Raw genomic sequence first — 22,900 nt, 5'->3', positions numbered from 1 at the left:
ACATTGTTCATAGCCTTAAATCTCTTCAATTCAGTTCTGCAATGTGTGCATGTGCTCTGGGTTGTGTCCAGCTCCTTGAGACTCCATGGATTGTAGCCCACCAGGCTCCTCTGTCCATGCGGATTCTCTAGGCAAGAATACTGGAGTGGGTTGCCATTTCCTTCTCCAGGGGATCTTCCTGACCCAGGCATTGAACCCGTGTCTCTTGCATCTCCTGTATTGGCAGACAGATTCTTTACCACCAAGGCACCAGGGAAGCCCATTCTCCTGTTTAAGTAGAAATAAAGTAGACCTAAATCCAGAAGTTTCCATAAAACACTGCTTCTCATTCTAGAAACTGAGATAGCAGGCTCTCTCCTGCTGCTTTTGACTTTTCAATCCCTGACGTTGTTTTGTTTTTTTCTTATTCTCTTCTGCATTCTAGCTTTGATTAACACATAGCTCGCTTTTAGAAGTTTTGGGGATTAGTCTTAGCAATAAAAGTAAAGTGTTTTTTTTTTTTTTTTTTTAAAGAAATGAGCTTTTGTTAGTGCCAGAATATTTTCCATGAAGGCATATTTGTGAGTACTCTGTTGCCTGGAGCCATGCTGGGAGGTTCAGTGAGTCTAACCCCCTGGAATTTCCCTAGAGTTTCTCTCCTCTACCTCCTGACAATCTATGCAAACTCTAAGGTGACTTTTAGCTACAAAAGGTCATTTTTCCAAGCTATCATGTGATCCAAGTCTAAGATCATAGTTGTTAAATTCAGATTAAGGTAAACTAATCATGTCCTGGAATGTGCTGATTAGGTAAATAATCAGAAATGAACTTCAATAACCAACATTAATAGGCAAGGATAGATTATAAATACTTAACCAGCTTTGTTCATTAAGGGATTTAATTCTGAGACTAATGTTTTTAATGTTAACCATTAAAAAAAAAACCTTTTTCGATATATACCAGCCTTGTGTTTCTTTCTTAATTATGAAATACTGTTATTCCATTTTTCCAAAGGAAAACTTTTGGGTTGGCCAAAGAGTTATTCAGAAAATCTGAACAAACTTTTTGGCCAACTCAATATCTTCTAACCATGAAACCTGTTGCAAGAGCAACAGGATGATTCTAAATAATTCACTTTAGGAAGATAGACTTGAGGTTCCTTATTAATGCAATTTGGAGACCAACAGTTATAACTTCAATGGCTTGATCCCAATAGTATCCCAAATACTCTTTATGCTAGCCTTCAGCTGTTTCATAACTAAGTGTTATCAATCTGGTTGGCTCATTCTTGGTAAGAATAAAAACATATCTGGGGCTCTTCAAATGTAGGAAAAAATATGGATTTTACTTCATAGTTTCTTGAGGTTAGGAAAAATTTCATAGGTCCTGCCTTAGATGTATGTTTGAGTCTCCTCTGTTGGATGAGTGCAGGAACCATGGTTATTTAATTTACCTGTGTGTAGCCTATGTTGTGGAGAAGGCAATGGCACCCCACTCTAGTACTTTTACCTAGACAATCCCGTGGACGGAGGAGCCTGGTAGGCTGCAGTCCATGGGGTCGCTAGAGTCGGACACGACTGAACTACTTCACTTTCACTTTTCACTTTCATGCATTGGAGAAGGAAATGGCAACCCACTCCAGTGTTCTTGCCTGGAGAATCCCAGGGACGGGGAAACCTGGTGGGCTGCCGTCTATGGGGTCGCACAGAGTCGGACACGACTGAAGCGACTTAGCAGCAGCAGCAGCAGCCTATGTTGAGCCTTCAGAGTAAGTATCTGATAAAAGGAATGTAGAATATTGAATGAAACTATCAAAGACTTGAAAACTCTGACTACAGGAACTCATTACCATTCAAAACAGCCTAATTCATGCTTGGGCATTTCTGGTTGTTCAGAGTTCCTCTTTACAATGGTTCGGTTGTTATCTCTTCCCACATATTTGTTCCATTTTACCCCATCAGGCTGCACAGACTTGCTCTACAATGTGACAAACCTTTAAATATCTGAGCTCACCCTCATGCCCTACTCTCCCCGCCTGGCCTCTGGGCTTTGCTTCTGCAGACTAATAACCCTAGTTCATCCACAAGTGGTGTAGATATTAGTGTCTCTGCATGCTTTCAGATTCCCCCACCTGTAAGTAGGCAGGATGGTCAGAGAAGGCCTGACTTGCATGGGCTGGTTACCTTCTGCATTCTAGAGTCTATTGGTGCTTTTTAATATCAAATTAACTTTCTAATTTTTTTTGATAAATCCATTTTTTCAGCTTTTCAGAGAGAACTTCTAATTTAGTCTGGACAGATCCTACCTAAAAGGAAGGCAAATTAAATGGGAGATAATTATTATCTTGGAGGTAGGTTTAATCTGCTAATGGTTTATCTGTTGTGTCTTGTTTCCAAGAGGACTTATCTGGATTCAAGATAATTTGAATCTTTGTGAAGATTAAATCTAGGGAGTTAGATGGAGCATTTCTCCCTGTGTGATCTCTGTCAGGAATGTTTCTTTTGTGGCATCCAAGCCAATCATTAGGACTGCCAAGTCTGATTCTGGGAAACTAAGGTCTCCCCATGTGGATGCCTGACAGTTATGATAGAATTCTGAAGATTTTGAAAGGCAGTTGCTGAAAATGAATTTACCATATTTTTCCCCCATAGGGCTAAAAAGACACAGTTTAGCAAAAAGAATTTATTGATTTTTCATGAACTTTAATATTGTCAGATAATTTTTAAATCAAACTATTAATTGAGGGCAGGAGAAGAAGGGGGCAACAGAGGATGAGATGGTTGATGGCATCGCCGACTCAATGAACATGAGTTTGAGCAAACTCTGGAACATAGTGAAGGACAGGCAAGCTTGGCGCGCTGCAGTCCATGGGGTTGCAGAGCATCTGATACGACTTAACAACTGAACAGTAACAATGACATTAATGTAGAAGATGCAGGTACATGTAAATATGTAGGTATTTTTACTAGAAATAATCTATGAGTGAGATAAAATGTTCACATTTGGGTAGAGAAATAAAATTGTAAAGGAAAACAAAATTCTTTGCATCTATTTGAATCCTCTGAAATTACAGTCAGTTTATAATTGTTTGGGGAGGTGGGATGATGGAAAACAGGAGGAGCAAGAGAAGGAAGCTGATGGGTGAAGGTAGGGAGTGGAAAGGAGGAGAGGGGTGGGGAGTGAAATGGGACGGTGAAGGTAGAATGTCTAAGTATTTCCAAGTGGCCAGAGAGTCCTTTCCTGCTTTCTTGCATGCACTTTGAGTTCTGCATTATGATATATTTAGTAACTCAATGGTCAAAGTTAAACAATTCTTATGTAATAGAAATTCATTGCCCTGGGAAAAAAGACTTCCTTTCACTTCCCTTTCACTTCCCTTTCACTTCCTTTTTTAGACGTATTCTAGTTGATTTATGGTGTTAGTTGGTTCCAAAAAGAGCGGGAACAGCCAACAGATTGTTCTACACTTCCATGAGATAGAAGATTATTCTTATTCAGTATTTGCAGGAAAGAAAAGGACTAAATTGGAGCCCTCCTGCATAGGGCTTATTCCTCAAGGTTACATCTTTGATGATCACATCTGGGCTAATAAGAACTGCTGGGCTGATAAGTATTCCGAGGGTGTGTCATGAACTCTGCTCTTACTGATAACCATTTCAGCATCTGTTCATCTGTGAGGATTCTTTATGGAATGCCAGGGCATTCCATTCTTACCTTTTGGTAAGAATCAAAGAATGTTTGTAATTCAGACATTCTTCTTTCTGTTGGAACATGTAGGTGCCCAGAAAGGAACAGGGGTTTACTTTCACTTGGAAGGCTGGAGAGTGGAAGGCCATGATGGTGGTAACAGACAGGACTTTAAGCTAGAAACTCCTGGGACTACTTCAAAGTGATCAGGCCTAAGTGGTCCTAAGACTAGTGAATCAATCTCCTGCCAAGGTTGTGGAGTCAATAGACTTCTGACTTGAAAACCAAAGCTTACAGTGTCCCCCTGGCCCTGAAATCCTTCTGAGTCTATTTCAAAACTCTTAATCCTCTTCCTCTTTCCCTCAAGAATCTATTTTCATGGGATGCTGGTTTTGAGATCTTCATTTTCCACTCCTGTGCAGAGATGAGGTAACATAGCATGTCTGAGACTTCTAAGAAAGACCTGTTTGCAAGGTTGACTCATAGTTGGCATTTGGGAATTTGGATTTTGGGGTATTTCCACTGTTCTCCACCTCACTGAGCCTAGAATATACAGATAATATAATTTATGCCTATCATCTGCCTTTTTTTGGCTGCATCACACAGCTTGTGGAATCCTAGTTGCCCAACTAGGGATTGAATCAAAGCCCTCAGCTGTGAAAGTGTCGAGTCCTAACCACTGGACCACCATAGAATTCTCTGATCATCTGCCTTTTTTTCTGAGAGTTTGTATTTGGAGTATGAACTAGGCAGAGGGTGCCTAAGTGACTAGCTGCCAATAAAAACCTTGGGTTCTGAATCTCTAATGGGCTTCTCTGGGCAGAAATATCATAAGCATGTTGCTACATTTTTGTTGCTGGGGGAGGAATGCATTCCCTGTAACCCAGGGAGGGAGAGAGCATTAGGAATCCTGTACACAGACTCCTGACTCCACCAGTATCTTTTCCCCTTATGGCCCAACTTACTATGTCACTGTAATAAATCCTAGCCACGTGTACAACCATATGCTGAGTTCTGTGAGTCTTTCTGGGGCTTCCCTGGTGGCTCAGATGGTAAAGAATCTCCCTGCAATATGAATCTCTGAGTGTGGGCTGTTCTGGGGGACCTCTGACACAACCCCTTTCTTATAGTACTCTTGTATTCCTATCCTAATGCTACACAATTCTGGTGAAAGGGTAAAAGGGAAGCATTTTTAAAAAGTTAAGTGTCAAATAAAGAAAATATTGATCTAGAAGTTCTGGTTCAGTAAAAACATGTCATTCCTTTTAAAAGTCAGGAAGCCAATTTAAAGAGCTTGCCGGGTGGTTCAGTGTTAAAGAATCCACCTACCAATGCAGGAGATGCAGATTTGATCCCTGGGTTGGGAAGATTCCTTGGAGTAGGAAATGGCAACCCACTCCAGTTTTCTTGCTTGGGAAATTCCATGGGGAGAGGAGCCTGGCAGGCTACAGTCCATGGGGTCACGAAGAGTCAGATATGAGCACGCATGCACAAGCCAATTCATCAGTCATGGAAAACTTATTTACATACTTTATACTTACAGAATATGAACTTGCAAAAAAAATAAATGATTTCTTATAATCTTTCACTAGCATTTAAAAAAATAACAGCTTAATTGAGATATATGTCATATACCATCAAGTTCATTCTTTTGAAGGCTATGTGATTCAGGGGTCTTAGTATCATTATATAGAGTTATGCAGCTGTTACCACTAATTCCAGAACATTTTCATTACCTCAAAATGAAACCCTGTCACCATTAGTAGTAAATCCCCATTGTCCCTTTTCCTTAGCCCTTGGTAACCACTATTCTACTTTCTATCTCCATAGATTTGCCTCTTCTGGACACTTCATATAAATAGAATGATGAAGTCTTTTGTCACTAACTTCTTTCATCCATGTTGTGACGTGTAACAGTAGTTCATTCCTTTTTTATACCAAATAATATTCCATCTTGTGGATATACCACATTTTATTGATCAATAGATAGGCATTTGGGCTTTTTTCCACTTTTTAGCTATTATGAATATTCATATTCAAGTTTTGGCTTAGACAGGTGTTTTCAGTTATCTTGGGTATATACTTGGGAGTGGAATTGATGGGTCACACAGCTACTTTAAGTTTAGATTTTAGAGGAACGGCCAAATTTTTTCCAAAGTGGTTGTACCATTTTACACTCCCAACAGTGTATGAGGGTTCCAGTTTCTCAAACATGCTCACTAACACTTGTTTTTTTCTCTTTTTTGAGTATAGTCATTCTACTAGATGGGAAGTGGCATCTCGTTGTGGCTTTAATTTGTATTTTCCTAGTGAATGATAATGTTGATCACCATATTACTTCTTATTGGACATTTATACATCTTTTCTGAAGAAAAAGCTACTCAAATCTTTTACCCATTTAAAAATGAATTGTCTTTTCATTATTGAGTTGTAAGAAATTCTTTATATACTCCAGATGCTATACTTTTATCAGAAACACAGTTTATAAATATTTTCTTTCATTCTGTGGATTGTTTTCATTTTCTTGATGGTCTTTGGTATTTATCGTTGATGGGGTCCAATTTATTATTTCTTTTGTAACTTAGGCTTTTGGCGTCACATTTAATTCTCCAGTTTTGGTGGGGATTTAGATCACCCCACTTACTTTAGAATGTCCACACCCATTAGCCAGTACTGCTACTCCATGATGGAAGGAGATTAAAAGTGGAAGGGGTTAGAGTATAGCGAGATAGAAAGAGCATGCGCCTAAAATCTAAAGATTGAGCCCAACTCATCTGTCATGGAATATAAGTACTTAATTTTCCAAACTTCAGCTTTCTATTTGCAAAATTGGGTAGTTACTACTTCATAAGGCCATTGTGAAATTTGAATTAGCTAAACTGCAAAAAGAGTTTACCGTGGTACCTGGCACATAGGAGGTATCTAATATACACTAGTCTATTGTCATTTTTATTAAGAGAAGGTGGAACTGAGCCTGGACCTAATCAAGAATTACTAAGTAGAAGTAGAGCTATCACTCTGTTTCTGTGTATTTTGGATAGGCTGCTAAAACTACATAGAACTGCAGATTTGCTTATTATTATATAGTTTTCCAGCACTATGGAAAAACCTGATAGGCACACAGTAGGGATAATTTTATTTCTTTTGAATTCAGGAATAAACAAAGCTATTTCTCTTTGGGATCCAAAGAAGAGACCTAGACCCAAAAAACTGTGGTGTCAGCATCAGCATGTGTTTCTTATTATTTATCATTAATTTAGGGCCATTTATACAACTATGAAATGAACAAAACTCTCTACCTGTCACTTAGGTAAGGGACTTTAAGAATGGTCACTCAATATTTCCATTAAATATTTTCCATACTTTACAACATCACTTTAGAACTAACCCATTCATTTAGTGCTCACATAAACAGAGTAGTTTAGGGCATAAAAACATACTCTGTTTTATTATGAAAAACCCAGGTATTGGGGAAAGTTCAAAGTAAAACCATCTTAATAGGCTTCTCCTGTGTGGCAGTTAGACTAATAAATGAGGCAGTTTCCAGTAGAAATATCTTATTGATAACTTAAGAGAAAGAAGCTTTTTAATATCTTCTGTTTAACCAACTCGACCTAAAATTTTGTTATTTTATTCATCATCGAAAAGTTCAACTCTTGCTCAGTAATTGGCATAATTATACTTCTTAATGTGGAAAATTTAGCAAATATTAAAAACCCTTTTGAAAAAACCCATAATAATCCTATGCTGCGAAACATTTAAGCTCTGCCACACGATTTTCTATTTCACTTGTTAAGTTGCAATTCAGAAATATTTAGTGATTACTTCCATCCTTAATAAGGCCAGAAGACTAGCCAATAAACTTAAGGGGATACAAAGATGAATAACACATTCTTTCTGACTAAAAATTTGGCAATTCAGTAGGTGATCTAGAGGCAACATGCTATCATTAATGGGAGAACGACAGTAGGATAAGATGAAACATTTCATAAAGTTGATAAAGCAATTTGTGAGGTGATAGCCAAAGTTAGAAATCAGCCAAAGGTGTGTTAAGTAACATTTATTGCCTGGAAAATTCCATGGGCAGCTGAGCCTGGTGGTCTACAGTTCATGGGGTCGCAAAGAGTTGGGCATGACTGAGCATACAAGTTCACAGGTAGCACTTATATATGGTAGGCAGATTTCTAAGCACTTAAATCCAGTTATTCATTCAATCCTTACAATGGCTTTTTGAAGTAGGTGCTATCACCCTTCCCCCACTTTAATAGGAGAGGCAAATGAAGTACAGACACGACAAGCTACTCAAATGAGGTGGGCTCCCAGGCAATCTGGCTGAGGAATTGGTCTTCTTAACTACTCTCCTACGCTACTTCTTAACTCAGAGAAGAATTATTATTAGTAGAGTAGCTTTTGGATTTGTGGAACCTCTACTTCTTCAAAACTCCCCAGATGTGGGATATAATAATGCATATAAATAAAAGATCTGATAACTCCTTTCTCTCTTTTAAAGATGTTACCACCTTTATGTTTTACTCTAAAATTACATTCTACATTAAGCATATGTCACATACTGTAGTATATATGGATTATATAATGTGGTCATCTTGTATGACAGTATGAATGGTCTCCTTCAAAGTATGTCTGTGTAGGGAATACGTTTTATTTCCATATTTTCCAATTTTGCAAATACCCTTTCATACCATCACAATAGCTTCCTGCATAGATTTTTTAAACTGTTAGATTATTTCCCATTTTGCTTTTATGAAATATTGATGATAATGTCTATTAGTCTTGACTGAAAACTTCAGCAACTACAGCAGGCTCAGTTTTGTAGGGTCTAAAGCCTAAACAATATGGAGGACTTCTTTCAGAAGCACTACAAAATTAGGTGCAAAGAATGAATATTGAATTAGAAGTGCTTCATTCTGATAGGCCCTAAAAGTTTCAGCTTAATTAGCCTAAATGATAAAGCACCACTTCAGATAGTAACTAAAATAAAATTTGAAAAAAATTCCACAAGAATAAAATACCCCAAAAGAGTACTTCACATTTTTTTTCCCTCAGAAGGATCTTGTAATTTTAAACTTTATATATCACCTCATCTGATTTTTTTTTCTCCTTTTAATTTCTCAGTTGTCTGGAAAAACTTTATTCACAACAGATCTCTCCATTTTGTGAGATGAGGAAGAAGAAAGGGTCAGTGATTTGCTCTATGTCACAGAAGCCTGTTAGGGGTCTTTCCACTATTCTTTTCAGCAGATGAATTTGAAGAAAGAATATTTTGTATCAGACACAAAGAAGCTTCTTTTCTTAGGGTCATTAGTGTTACTTTACTGGAGAAGAAGCTAAGCTGGGACAAATTTACAACAAAGTGAAAGCCCAAAATGTGGAATTCCTGAGTACAGAACATTGTTGGACAAATTTACAACAAAATTCAAAGCCCAAAGTGTCGAATTCCTGAGTATAGAACATTGTTTCACCTTGTAACTGGTAGCAATGTTGGGAAAACCTTTCATTTTCATGTGACACAGACATTTTGAACCTTTTTTTTTTTCCCTAGAGATAATCACATCCCTCCCTGCCCCCTGCCTCCACACAAAGTAGTGTAATTTTGAGGAAACTACTTAGCCCAGCATCGGTTGTTTTTTTTTTTTTTTTTTAAATTCTTATTTCATATTTTTCTAAGACCATCATAACATGGACTTCAGTCACAATTAAGAAATGAAATACTTTGACAGCTGCTTGGCTCTTCAAGTTTGAATCTTAAATTCTCAAGTGTTTCCATGTTTCAAATAAATAAAAAAGTATTTTTTTTTAGCTTCATCTACTTTACCCCCCTGTTTTTAGCTCTCATTGAATTGTTTTATTGTTTAGTTGACTTTGGGAAGATCTGGAGAAGGAAATGGCAACTCACTCCAGTATTCCCGCCTGAGAAATCCCATGGACAGAGGAGCCGGGCGGCCTCCAGTCCATGGGGTCACAAACAGTCGGACACGACTGAGCAACAAACATCCACACCTGTGCATCACCCGTGCAAGAGCCCCTACCTACCCTGTTACCAGACAACGGTTGTGAAAGTCAAAGTGAGAGGGATCTAACCGGGTCTCCTGCGTTGCAGGCAGAGTCTTGAACGCTGAGCCAGGGGGACTGTTCGTGGTCCTACTTAGTCATTGGTCAGCGCCGCAGCTGGACTTGCCCACAAGCAACCGTCAAAGAGCCGCCGGTTAGCGAGCGCATTGAATCAATGGTGGGCCTGCGCAAAGTGGCAGTCTTCATACAGAGAGCAATGTAAGAGGCCATTCCTGGCCTTCTACCCCAGACCCTCCAGTTCACAGGCTCTGGGCCAGCAGGTGAGTGGTGGGTGGGGGTTGGGGGTGGCGGGCCCAGGGAACAGGCTAAGAGCTATGTTTTGCAGGGCTCTAGAGCCCTCAGCAAGGCTGGTCGGGCCACGGTGGAGCCTCTCCCCGATCCCTGCCTCTGCGACCTAATGGCAGGAGCCGTTTGCTTAAGATGCAGTCTTCGGGACCTGGCTCCCATCATTTGGGTGGCCTGAGGACCTGAGGGCCAGTTGGCTGGACAGGGTCTGGGAACCTGGCCCTGAGGGAGCTGCCAACTGATATCTGCCTCCTTAGCCAGGACTGGGACCTTGGAGGGTGAAAACTATGCCTTGGAATCTTGCCCTTTCTTGTCAGAACAGAGAAAAACATTCATTTGATAGAGATTTACAGGAACATCCTTACCTGACCATGACCCGAACTCAAGAATGAAGGATGTGACACCAAAAAGTTTGCAAAACTTATCACAAAAGGGCTTCGCTGAAAACTTTCAGGGAGCTTGGGGGTTTTCAAGTTATAACTGACCTGTCTCTTTGATGGTCCTGCAGTAAACCTTTCTCTGTTCCAAACTGTGACATTTTGGTATTGTTTGTTCTCTGTGTATTGGGCACATGGACTTTTGGTATTATTTATTGTTGTTGTTTAAGTTGTCATATCTGACTCTTTTTGGGACCCTGTGGACTGGTAGCCTGCCAGGCTCCTCTGTCCATAGGATTTCCCAGGCAAGAATACTGGAGTGAGTTGCCATTTCCTTCTCCAGGGGGTCTTCCCAACCCAGAAATTGAACAACAAGTAAGATTGAGTGTGTGATAAATGCAGTAATGAAAGTAAACAAAAGGTACAATGTAAGTCCAGAGAAAGGGGGATGAGGTCAGGGTAGACTTTCTGAAGGCGGTGGTACCTGGTCCAGCTTTGAAAGACAGCTCAGACTTGACTCTGCCCGTGTGTCGTAGGCAGTGTGTGTGTGTTCGTCAGTCAGTTGTGTCCCACTCTTGTAGGCAGAGAAGAAGGTTCAAAGGCCCAGAATTAGCATGTGTAGCTGGAATGTAATCTCTCTGGGATACAAACAGGGCAAGAGATGTGACAGAGAAGCCGACCAGGTCACAGAGTGCCCTCCTCACAGTCCAAAGGACAATGCTCAGAGATAAATCAACACTCTCGTATGATACGACCATTCCTGCTTCCAAGTTTCTTTTTCCTTTTGCAGGAGCATGGTTGGAGTGAGAAAGGCTTCCCAGGTGGTACAGTGGTGAAGAACCCACCTGCCAAAGCAGGAGATTCAATAGTGGGTTCGATCCCTGAGTTGGGAAGATCCTTTGGAGTAGGTAATGGCAACCCGCTCCATTACTCTTGCCTGGAATATTCCATGGACAGAGGAGCCTGACAGGCTACTTGGGGTTGCAGAGTCTGACATGACTGAACACATACGCTTGGAGTGAGGCTTGTTCTTGGCATCCTGTTCTGCCCCTTTGGGTTTGTTGGAGGGAATAAAGTAAAAGTTTCTTTTCCTCCAGGATCATCCTGGCAGCTGTGAGACTTCCACATTAGGAAAAGTTTATTCTGTCCCACAAACATTTTGAATGTGTAGTTTATTTCTAGATCTAAGTATTGCAACATTGAGATTAACAGGAAATATGCTGTGGGAAATTATAGCTTGGAGAGTTCAGTCAATAATCTTCAAGGTACATGCACCTTCCCTACCCTTTATGGTTGTCTGAGTGTGTGTCTGTCTCCAGCAGAAACTGAAGTCCCTTGGAAATAGGATCTGACTCTTTAGCCATTTCTTTCTTTTTTTTTTTTTTAATTTTTTCTTTTTATTTTAATTGGAGGCTAGTTATTTTACAATATTGTAGTGGTTTTTGCCATACATTGACATGAATCAGCCATGGGTGTACATGTGTTCCCCATCCTGAACCCCCCTCCTACCTCGCTCCCCATCCCATCCCTTCTTTAGCCATTTCTTTACTCCACAGGAGTCTCTCCTTATCATAGAGTTTCTTCTTTGTGCTAGGTGCTAGGGATACAGAGACAAGGATGTGTTCCTAGCCTCTAAGAGCTCTAGGTGACAAGTGAATATCACCATTATTACTCTCCCATTGCCTTATAATAATCACAGCTAGTGTCAGAACATTTGCTGTGTGCCAAGCACCTTCTGTATTATCTCACTTAATACTCTCCACAATCCTATGATTATCTCTGTCTTACAGTTGAGGAAAGTGAGGCACTGAGGAATTACACAGTTTAGAAAGTGATGAAACCAGATGTACACCAGGCAATACTCCCTAGACAGAGCATCCTTACCCAGACATCTTAGAAAGTATTCTATAACTTTCTAATAAATGAAATTACCCACCATACTTGTTCTTTTGTTATTGCTCAAAAGTACATAGAGCAAATACCATTGTCTTTTAACATAAATTTAACTGAAACTCACAGGATCATAAAAGGACTAAATGTAAAAATCAGAATCCCAGAAAAGTCTTCTTAACTTCGTTTTTTCAAACAGAGAATTATGCCTGTCTCTGAAACCAGTGTCCCCTCTGGGGTTGTAAAAATCACCATGAAGAAACTGAATGAAATGACCCTTGAAGTTTGGATTTGATTTTTGGAAGTAACCCAAATAATTGGAGCCAAGCCAGGTGAATAAATTGGTTAATGAAGTTGGATAACTATTTTGCTTTTGTAACTGGCTGCCTATTCACTGCATGAACTCATTTCACTGCTTCAGTTTTGCCATATGGCAACAACATAAAACTTCTCTTCCTTTTCTGTTACTTGCTTTCCTCACCTAAGCAACATAGAGAGTAACCATAATCCATCTATCACAGGAAAAAGCCACCAAAGTTTATAAGGTCATATCTTTAAAAAGTTCCCTTGAGTGTGCCACACTGCAAATAGAGGAGACTATTATTGTTACTGCTGGCTTATGTAGAAACAGTTACTCATTACTTATGTACTTCTTGGCAGGGCTTTCAATCTCCCTCATCCAGCCCCACATAGATACACATGGAGGAAACTCCTAGAATTTCCACATCAGTTACCCTTGGCTGGTTTTATTTGGTTAAACATGGAGGAGAGGTAGAAGGGAGGAAGGGAGGGAAAAAGAGATAGAGAGGGGAGGAAAGAGATGAAGGCATGGAAATGAGTCTGACTTTTAAAAATCTGTTACAACAAAAAAACTCTTAATGAAAGTGGGACTTTAAGCTAAACTTATCCATATCCATAGATTTACATGAAGTTTTAAGACTAAAAGGCTCAGATCTCCTGGAGAACACAGATACAGAAACAATTCGAATCAGGAGTATGTCAATCGGGAGTATATCAGGAGTTTGTGGATCGAAGGCTTATACTACTTTAGGGTCTTCTTTAAGAGAAATTAGGAACAAAAAAATTAGGCATGAAAGGGAATATATATTTAGAAAGAGAAAGGAAGTCAAGTTATTAGTTTAGAAATAGCTGACAAACTCCATCAATATCTCCAAATCCAAAAAACTAATGTAACACTCTTATAAATTAACTGCCTGACATATTCTATGCTGTTTTATTTTTAACTGGTACTTGTTGATCCTTTCATATGGCACAAGTTTTGTAATTTTCAATTAGAGATAATACAGTCTTTAGAAAAAGTTTGAAATTGGAAGTGTTAGTCACTCAGTCATGTCCAACTCTTTGCAACCCCATGGACTGTAGCCTGTCAGGCTCCTCCATCCGTAGGATTTTTTTAAGCAAGAATTCTGGGGTGGGTTGCCATTTCCTTCTCCAGGGGATCTTCCTGACCCAGGGATTGAACCTGAGACTCCTGCATTGCCAGCAGACTCTTTACCATCTGAGCCACCGGGGAAGCCATGAGTTTTATCAATAGGTTAGACATTTTCAGACAGTTTCAAACCTGTTCTTGATAATGTCATACTAAGCGGAGAAGGCGATGGCACCCCACTCCAGTACTCTTGCCTGGAAAATCCCGTGGGTGGAGGAGCCTGGTAGGCTGCAGTCCATGGGGTCTCGAAGAGTCAGACATGACTGAGTGACTTCCCTTTGACTTTTCACTTTCATGCATTGGGGAAGGAAATGGCAACCCACTCCAGGGTTCTTGCCTGGAAAATCCCAGGGACGGGGAGCCTGGTAGGCTGCAGTCTATGGGGTCGCACAGAGTCGGACGCGACTGAAGTGACTTAGCAGCAGCAGCAGCAGCAAGATGTACTATGTGATACACAGACACAATGGCTGCTTTTAGTATTACCTTGGGTTTGTGCTCCATAAAGAATTCTGACAAATTGTGCAATGAGCATAAATAAAATTCGGTATACTTATATCAGCTGCATTATGAAGCATCAAGTCATAACAGGAGAGAGAATTTCTGGTTTGACTTGGTGTTAGTGAGAACAGAACCCAGAAGTTACAATTTACATGTGTGATGATGGGAAGACCTTGCCGGAGACAACCTTTGGCTCTGTACATTTCCAACTTAATTTCTCTTCTATTACCTACGTGCTTCTGATGCATGGCACTTGTAGGACATGTTTATATGATGGAATCATCTTGGGTCCTGCACCTTTTCCCCCTCTAACATTTATTTATTTATTTGGCCATCACAGGTTTTAGTTTCAGCACGCGGGATCTTCACTGTGGCATGTGAACTCTTAGTTGTGGCATGTGGGATCTAGTTCCCTGACAAGGATTCAAGCCTGGGCTCCCTGCATTGGGAGCACAGAGTTTTAGCCACTGGACCACCAGCGTAGTCCCTGTTCCTGCACTTCTGTGTCACCAAGCAAGGTGAATTTGCTTAGTGGAGTATTCCTGGAAGCTAGGAGGACTAGTGATAACTTAGCACATAGAAATGATGGCAAATCACATAAATATATTCCCCTATCTCTAATTAAATGTATCTCCAAACAACTTCCCCTTAGTTCACAGTGCCAAAAATGCCCTTGGCTACCTGACTGGAGGGGACATGTAACAGAGAGAAAATTGGAATGAAGAGAAGGCAATTATAATTGTAGTTAAAATATTATCTGAAAAGTTTATTAAAATGTACAACTACATGAATATCTTGCTAGGGACATTCCCAGGGCCTTGGAAGGGCCCAAATAAGTGAAGGTAGAAGATTAAGCTTCTTTTCTTTTTATATAACCATAATAAATACTTCCCTTTTGACAATACACTCTGATACATAGTTAATATGGGATAATAAGAAAAGGCTTCTAGTTTTGAGGGCAGAAGTAAGGGGGCAAGGGAAGAGCTTTGATGTTATACTAAACCTTTCAGGAGGTGCATCTGGAAAGGTGAATGGGAATTTTCAGACTTACTCCATTTACAAAAGCCTGGTAATAGGCTTGAGCATGCGTATTGTGAGAATCATTAGACAGTAGGGAAGTGTCTGGCACAGTTTGGGAAGGAGACTGTAGGTCCCTCCTCTTCTGGCAATGTTAGTGCTGAGGAGTTCTCTTTTCTTCTTAGAAAATTCTAACTCTTCCATCAAAGAGGCCTCTTCCTCTGTATGTCACCTCCTCATTCTAACTTCTGCTACATCATTGTACCCCAAGGCCCAGCAGAGTTCACTGATCCTGCCATCTTGCCCTCACCTGCTCACCTGACCCCACCTCACCTCACTCCATTCACTGAAATACTTGCCTCGTACTCAGGACACTATTATCTTTCCCCTTAACACAGTCCTGCTTTCTTTGATTGCTAGCCTTCACCCCTGTTCCTGCAGAAGGAAGCTCATTTCCTAAAACTCAACCTCCCTTTAGCTTCTAAATATCACTCTTAACTCTTCAACTCCTGTGAACAGGAGCTGAGGCCATGGGGCTTACCTAGTAAAAATGGATCAAGGTATAGTATCTATTGTGTTCCTGTTCTTCAAGTACCAAATAGTCTTCTATCCTTTCCCTAATTGCAGAAATGGGACTGGCTAAGAAAAAGCAAGGCTCTTGGGAGGGGAGAGTGGAAAGGAAGAAGGGTCAACATCTCTTCTACCACTCATTGATGACATCTGATGAGCAGAGGACTGGAAGCAGAGTCGTTGGAGCCACTACGAGGGGGCACAGTGAAAGTGACTCAAGGCTGTTTTGAACCTACCAAGTTCATCGTCCACTGCAGCCTGGAGTGGTTCCCCAAACCATAGCCCAGCACTGGGTCTATCCTAGTTTCACATTCCAGCTCGGAACTGCCCCATGTTTGCCCTCTTTTGTTGTCATCCTGGCCCTTGTTTATGCCCTCAAAGCCCATGGCGCTCCTTTTAACACATTAGCTTCACTGGGCAACTTTCATCTTTGTCTAAAATGGAAATAGACTGACAATCTAAAATGAAATATTTTGGAGAAACACATTTTTTAAAAGCAATAGACCTAATGGCTAATTTGTATAGTAAATCTCCAAAAACTAATTTAAAAATACCTGATTTTTATTTGCTGAATGACTAGTTTATCGAACTGTTAATTCATCCGAGCCTTTTCCAGTCTATTTATGAAGATTAAAGCAATTTGTGTTTTTCAAGACCTTCCAGTGTTCTGTGTTTTGGGAAATGATGACTTCTCATGAACTTCAGATGAAGTGCTATATGCTTTATGAGTGCCAGAGATTTTCAAATGAGGATTATCTTAGTGGAGGCCGGAAAAGCACTCAGTAGTTTCAACAACCTTTTAAAAAACCTCAACAAGAGGTTTTTCTTTAACCTCAGAAAAGTTGATAAAATCTGAAATAAAAGCATTCCCTTTTAAATTAGGAACAAAATGAAAAAGCCTGGAATTACTATTTATATTCAACATTATATGGAGTTTCTTATTGTATAATTAAATAAAAAAGATTTAAAAGGACTAAAGTTCAGAAAGGTAAAAAAAATTTTTTAATTTCAAATAATATTATTGTCTACAAAAAACACAGTCTACAGATTATTAACATTAATAAGATTTAGCAAGAATGTGGAACATAAGATCCATTTAGAAATTCAATTATATTTCTGTACAACATCAACAAAATAAAATGCAATTAAAATTTCTAAAAACAACAAAGGTGTAAAGTACCTAGGAATAAGTCTAACAAATGATGTGCAAGACTTCTGTGAAGAATTCTCTAAAACTTTATCAAAGGATATTAAAGATGTAATAAATGGAGGCCCCATCATGTATATGAGTAGATATATTGAACACCATAAAATGTCACATTTTCTCAAATTGAGCAATAGATTTTCTGCAATTTCAACTTTTAAAATAAATCTTTACTTGACAAGCCACATTCTAAAATTTAAATGGAAGAGCAAAGGGTCAAAAGTAGCAAATCACTTCTGAAGTAGGTAAGAAGTCTTGTCTTATCAGATAAAAAACTTTCCTTGTAAGTGACAGTAATGAAGACAGCAACGTGTGATAGAGCTGCATTGCAGATTAATGGGGAAGGAAAGACTGTTCGATAAATAAGGTGGGAGGATTCATTATCCATATAAATGATTAGATGATTCCTTAATTCACAGCAGTAACAAAAATAATTCCAAATACATGTGCTGTACTGTGCTTAGTGGCTTAGTCATGTCCAACTCTTTGTGACCCCCTGGACTGTGGCCTGCCAGGCTCCTCTGTCCATAGAATTCTCCAGGCAGGAATACTGGAGTGGACTGCCATGCTCTGCTCCAGGGGATCTTCCTAACCCAGGGATCAAACCCAGGCCTCCTGCCTTGCAGATGGGTTCTTTATGGTCTAAGCCATCAGGGAAGAATTCATTATCCCTATAAATGATTAGATGATGCCTTAATTCACACCAGAAACAAAAATATATTCCAAATACATAAAGGATCCTAGTTTGAAAAGAAAACATATTTTTAGAGGAAAATACACAAGCACATTCTTATAACCTCAGAGTGGAAGGAGTTCTTAAATTACAGAAAGTGCAAATTATTAAGAAAATGAGATATTGCCTTACAACCAGTCAGAATAGCTATTATCAAAAAGACAACAAATAACTAGCATTGGTGAGGCTATGGAAAAAAGGGAAACTTCATGCACTGTTGGTGGGAATGTAAATTGGTACAGCCACTATGAAAAACTGTATGGAGGTACTTCACAAACTTAAAAATAGAACTATCATACAATTCAGTATTTTTACTCCTGGGTATTAATACAAAGAAAATAAAAACACTAATTCAAATAGATGTATGCACTTCAGTGTTCATAGCAGTATTATTTATAAAAGTCAAGATATGGAAGCAACCTAAGTGTCCATCAACAGAAGAATGGATAAATGTTTGGTATATATATACAACAGAATATTACTCATATACTATAAAAAGATTGAAATTTTGTCATCAACAGGAATGGACCTGCAGGACATTATTTTTAGTGAAATAAATCAAATAAGTCAGAGAAAGAGAATGTATGATTTCACTTATATGTGAAATCTAAGAAATAAATGAAAAAATATAACAAAACAGTAATAGACTCACAGATATAGAGAACAAACCAGTGATTACCAGAGAGGAGAGTGGTAGGGTCAGGGACAAAATAGGTCAAGGTGATTAAAAGGTACAAGCTACTAGGTACAAAATAAATAATTGACAAGGATGTAATGTTTAGCACAGGGAATATAGTCAATATTTTATAGTAACTTTGTATGGAGTACAGTCTATAAAAGTATTGAATTACCATGCTGTACACCTGAAATGTTGTAAGTCAACTATACCTCAATTTAAAAAAAACAAACTAATAAGTTAAAAATAAGAGCTCAGACATAATAGGCAACTTGAACAGACAAGTCATATGCTGGAATAAAACATTTGCAACATACAAAGCTAACAAAAGATCAGTATTGGGAGTATTTCAAAAGCTATCTAAAAATAAGGAAAAATTAGTAATCTCTCTCCATTTCTGCTTCCCCAAAGGGTCATAAATTCATAAACAGTAATTTAAAAGACGAGGAAATGAAAATGACCAATAAACATACTGAAAAGATGCTTCTCTTGTCTTAATAAGAGACATGCACATTAAAACTGTTTATTTTGAAATGCCATTTCACACCCTCCAGATTAGAAAAAAATGAAAATTTAGATAATGGCAATGTTGATGAAGCAGAATAACTGCTGGTGGTAGCATCAATGACACAGTACTTTGAAATGGAATTTGACTTAATGAGTAAAGTTAATCATGTCCATAAAATGCCCCACTGTTCCTCTCCTAGGTAGGAACCTTGGAGACACTCTTGCACAACACGACGGACACCTGGGCAAGATGGAGCATTGCTTGAATGAGCAACAAACAGGAAATATCCAGAGAAGGGCAAAAAGGAACATCACATCATGATACTCCCCTAAATCTTCTAGTGGTGTCCCACATCAATTAGAGTAGAATTTTAAACTCCTTATCCTCTGCTTGTCTATCTGATTTCATCAGGTGCCCATTGTGGTTCCTCAGGACACATGTCTTCTCCACTTCAGAGCAACTTGCTCCTTTCCAGTAATTTTGTGCTTGGCTTTTTCATCCTCAAAGTCAGCCTAAATATCACTCAGAGAGTCCTTGACTAGCCACTTCATCTAAACTAGTTTTTCCCATCTTATTCTCCATCTCTGCCTTGTAATTGTTTCCTATAATAATACATTAATATTTAAATTATGCATGTATATATGCATTAATTCATAGTGTTTTTTTTTTTTTGCCTATGTTCAATGTTAAACTCATAACTTTCATGAGGACAGGGACTAGGTCTATCTTGCTTTTGATTGGACTTGCTATGTCTTCCACATAGCCTGGCATATAATACTTAGTCAATAAATCTTTGTTGAACTGAATGATTGAATGAAAAAACTGCATAAATTCTATGTGTCTGTTTGAGTAGTTTGTTGATCTGAGGGTACATTTGATTAGCTTTAGTTCATGGGAAAGATAATGGGATAATACAACAGCCACATAAATTCCCAACATTTATTTAGAAGGTAAAGGAAAGTGTTTATCTTTTTTGATTCTTTTTTAAATTGAAGTATAGTTAATCTTCAAGGTTGTGTCAGTTTCAGGTGTACAGCAAAGTGATTCTGTTATATGTATACGTATATTTTTTTCAGATTCTTTTTCCTTATAGGTTACTACAAGATTTTGAGTATAGATCCCTGTGCTCTACAGTAGGTCCTTATTGGTTTCTATCTGATTTTTGACCTCAAATAATTAACCAACACATGACTGAGTGCTTCAAAAAATTATTTTAAAAGATTTTATACACAATATGTTAAGTAGATCTTTCAACTAGACTAAAATTCTAGAGCCAAAATATTCGGAGGTATGAATAATGTTTTAAGATAGGTTCCAATACACATAAAAAAACCCTTACATATACTAATATATAGATTTAATTTTGAATATTCAAAGATGCAGGTAAAATAGGCCTGGGCTCTTTTAAAAATGTCTTAAATATGGATTGATTTAGATTTTTATTTTATTAGTATTCCATTTATCTATATTTATTTAAGTCATATGTATTATATTTACTTAAATTATATTTTGCATATTTTATACATTTTAATAGTTTTATACATTTAATTTAATTTTTCCTGTTTAGATCTTGAGCTACAAGAAGAGTTTGCACTACAGTCAATGTAAAAGAAGGATTGGGTAGGCAAAGTAATTAAAGAAACAAATTTCAGGAAAATATGGAAATAATCCAAGAGTTTTACATTTTCAATTAGAATTGTACTCTTACTCAAACAATTATAATGCAAGTAAGGTAGATTTATATTATTGATGGATAAAAAAATTAAACTAACTTTAAATAGATGTATTGAGAAACATTTTATGTAAATTCAGGCTCTTGATGTCAAAAACTTTTAAAAAATGAATTTGTCTTCCTAAACTGACAGTCTAATATGTGAATGCTATTAGTGGGATTTCTTTATTTTCTATTTAATTTTTAAAAGCTATAATTTTGAGTACTTTTTTGCATAAATGATTTAAAATGATTAAAAAATAAATCAGATGATTGACTTTCTGGATACGGTGCTATGCAAAAGTGAAGTTTAGATGTGGAGGTTCCTCTTCTACCTTGACTTGATTACTTTACATGGAAGTTACATTAACATTTACATTAGATGGAAAGTAAATTTTAGGTGGTTAGCATGCTGTAATGTATATAGAAGTAGAAATGAAATGTTATAAACATGAAACATAATATTATAGACCAACATCACCTCCATTAAAAAATTTACACCAAGGTTGTATGAGTTATAATCTGTAAAAATTTGATTGCATTGTATATCTGAAACTAACATAGTTTTGTAAATCAACTAAACCTCAATTTTAAAAAAGTTGGATGAAAAACTTTCTTGTAATGGATTTTTGGTTTCCCCATTGTATAAGTTGCTGGAGAATTATTCTGAGACAAATGAATGAAGAGTAGATAAATGAATTTTCATTAAAAATATAAATTATCAGAGTGGTGTTCATGTAGGTATTAACAATTATAGCTAAAAAAGATATGTTCTGAATCTAGTCAAAGCTGCTATAAATCGTTTTACAGTAAGTAGCAGGACCAGACCACAGCCAGTATTATTTTAACATTTAATTTAGAAAGCTCCAAAGAAGGAAACTGTTTTGATATTTTAATAATTACTGTTCTGATACTTGGGTTTCCTGGTGGCTTAGATGGTAAAGAAGCTGCCTGCAATGCAGGAGACCTGGGTTTGATCCCTGGGTTGGATCCCCTGGAGGGGGGCATAGCAACCCACTCCAGTATTCTTGCCTGGAGAATCCCCATGGACAGAGGAGCCTGGCAGGTTACAGTCCATGGGATCACACAGAGTTGGAAACAACTGAATGACTAAGCACACAGCATATTCTGATACTTATACCATAATTTTGACAGCAAAGGGAGGTTTTTGGTTTAACTGTTTGATTCAATGGACATGAACTTGGGCAACCTCTGGGAGATGGTGAGGGACAGGGAAGCTGGAGTGCTACATTCCATGGGGTCTCAAAGCGTTGGACATGACTTGGCGACCAAACAACAACCACCGCACCACCACCAACAACAATTTGGTTTCACTTACTATGAACCTGAGAGTGGGTCAGGAATCAAGTAACCGCATAGCTGGCGAGTTTTCCGGTACGTATTAAATAGTGCTAACAAGTCAACAACAATTATTGTCCCTTCATGGTGATAAGAGTTCTATTTGTTCAACAAATCACATCCTTTGCTAGGTACTCCCTTAAAATCTACCAGCCCAGGGGCCTGGGCTGTGCCCTCTCTTTCTCTTTGGCAGAGTCCTCCCTTTGGGGATGAGGAAGGAGCTCTCCAAGCAGTATCTGTTGGGTGGCCAAAGCCATGGGGTCAGGGGCGGGCAGAGAGGATGTACCCACCTGAGAAACACTGAGCCGGGGCTGTCAGGAATGCTGTTCTGGGCCTCTGCACCCAACTTGCCTGGGCTGCCTGGAATCTCAGACCGGAACATTGTATCATTGCCTGATGAGAGCCTTTTCTTCACCATTGTACACTTGTCAATCACCAACTCAAGAAGTAAACTCAAGGGCTCATTTTTGAAGCTCCCCAATAATGTGAAAATCTCTGAGTTTCAGCCTTGTTCGGTTTCTGCATTGCAGGAAGCTCTTTCTTCACATGACTCCTAATCTAGCTGAGGTGATTTTTTTTTTTTTTTTGAAGCCAGTTAATGAGTAACATGTAAGTATAACATGGAGTGGTTTTCATCCTACCCACATTTGCTCTGAAGGAGAAATAAACATGTTTGGCAGACTCAGCTTTCAGTTTACTAATAGGAACACCATATGACTCTGGATTTAGGCAGAAACGTCTATGGAAACTCAAAGACTTAAAAGACCGAGATGCAGAGACAGGCAGTAACGAAACATTAAAAGCAGAAATGTTTTCTTTAACCTCCCGAGTCTGATCAAAAGGGCAGGGAATGCGCTTGACACCTT

General features: G+C 38.5%; 1 protein-coding gene across 4 annotated transcripts in view; it reads right to left on the bottom strand.

Annotated features, from left to right (window-relative positions):
• GRAMD2B (GRAM domain containing 2B) overlaps positions 1 to 22,573 on the bottom strand; it is a 119,889-nt gene extending 97,316 nt beyond the window's left edge. For 2 of the 4 annotated variants that reach the window (XM_027547001.1, XM_027547004.1), the window contains exon 1: positions 22,325 to 22,558. In XM_027547001.1, coding sequence (XP_027402802.1) covers positions 22,325 to 22,452 — 128 coding nt within the window. In that variant the 5' untranslated portion in view covers positions 22,453 to 22,558. Of the gene's footprint in view, positions 1 to 22,324 lie in introns of all 4 variants that reach the window. The other 2 variants (XM_027547002.1, XM_027547003.1) reach the window with 2 other exon arrangements.
• Between the last annotated feature and the right edge of the window lie 327 nt (positions 22,574 to 22,900).

The sequence above is a fragment of the Bos indicus x Bos taurus genome, chromosome 7 (genome assembly GCF_003369695.1).
Source record: "Bos indicus x Bos taurus breed Angus x Brahman F1 hybrid chromosome 7, Bos_hybrid_MaternalHap_v2.0, whole genome shotgun sequence".
Classification (NCBI taxonomy): Eukaryota; Metazoa; Chordata; class Mammalia; order Artiodactyla; family Bovidae; genus Bos; species Bos indicus x Bos taurus.
Note: the sequence above shows the minus strand (reverse complement) of the source record. Positions and strands in the feature narration are given on the sequence as shown.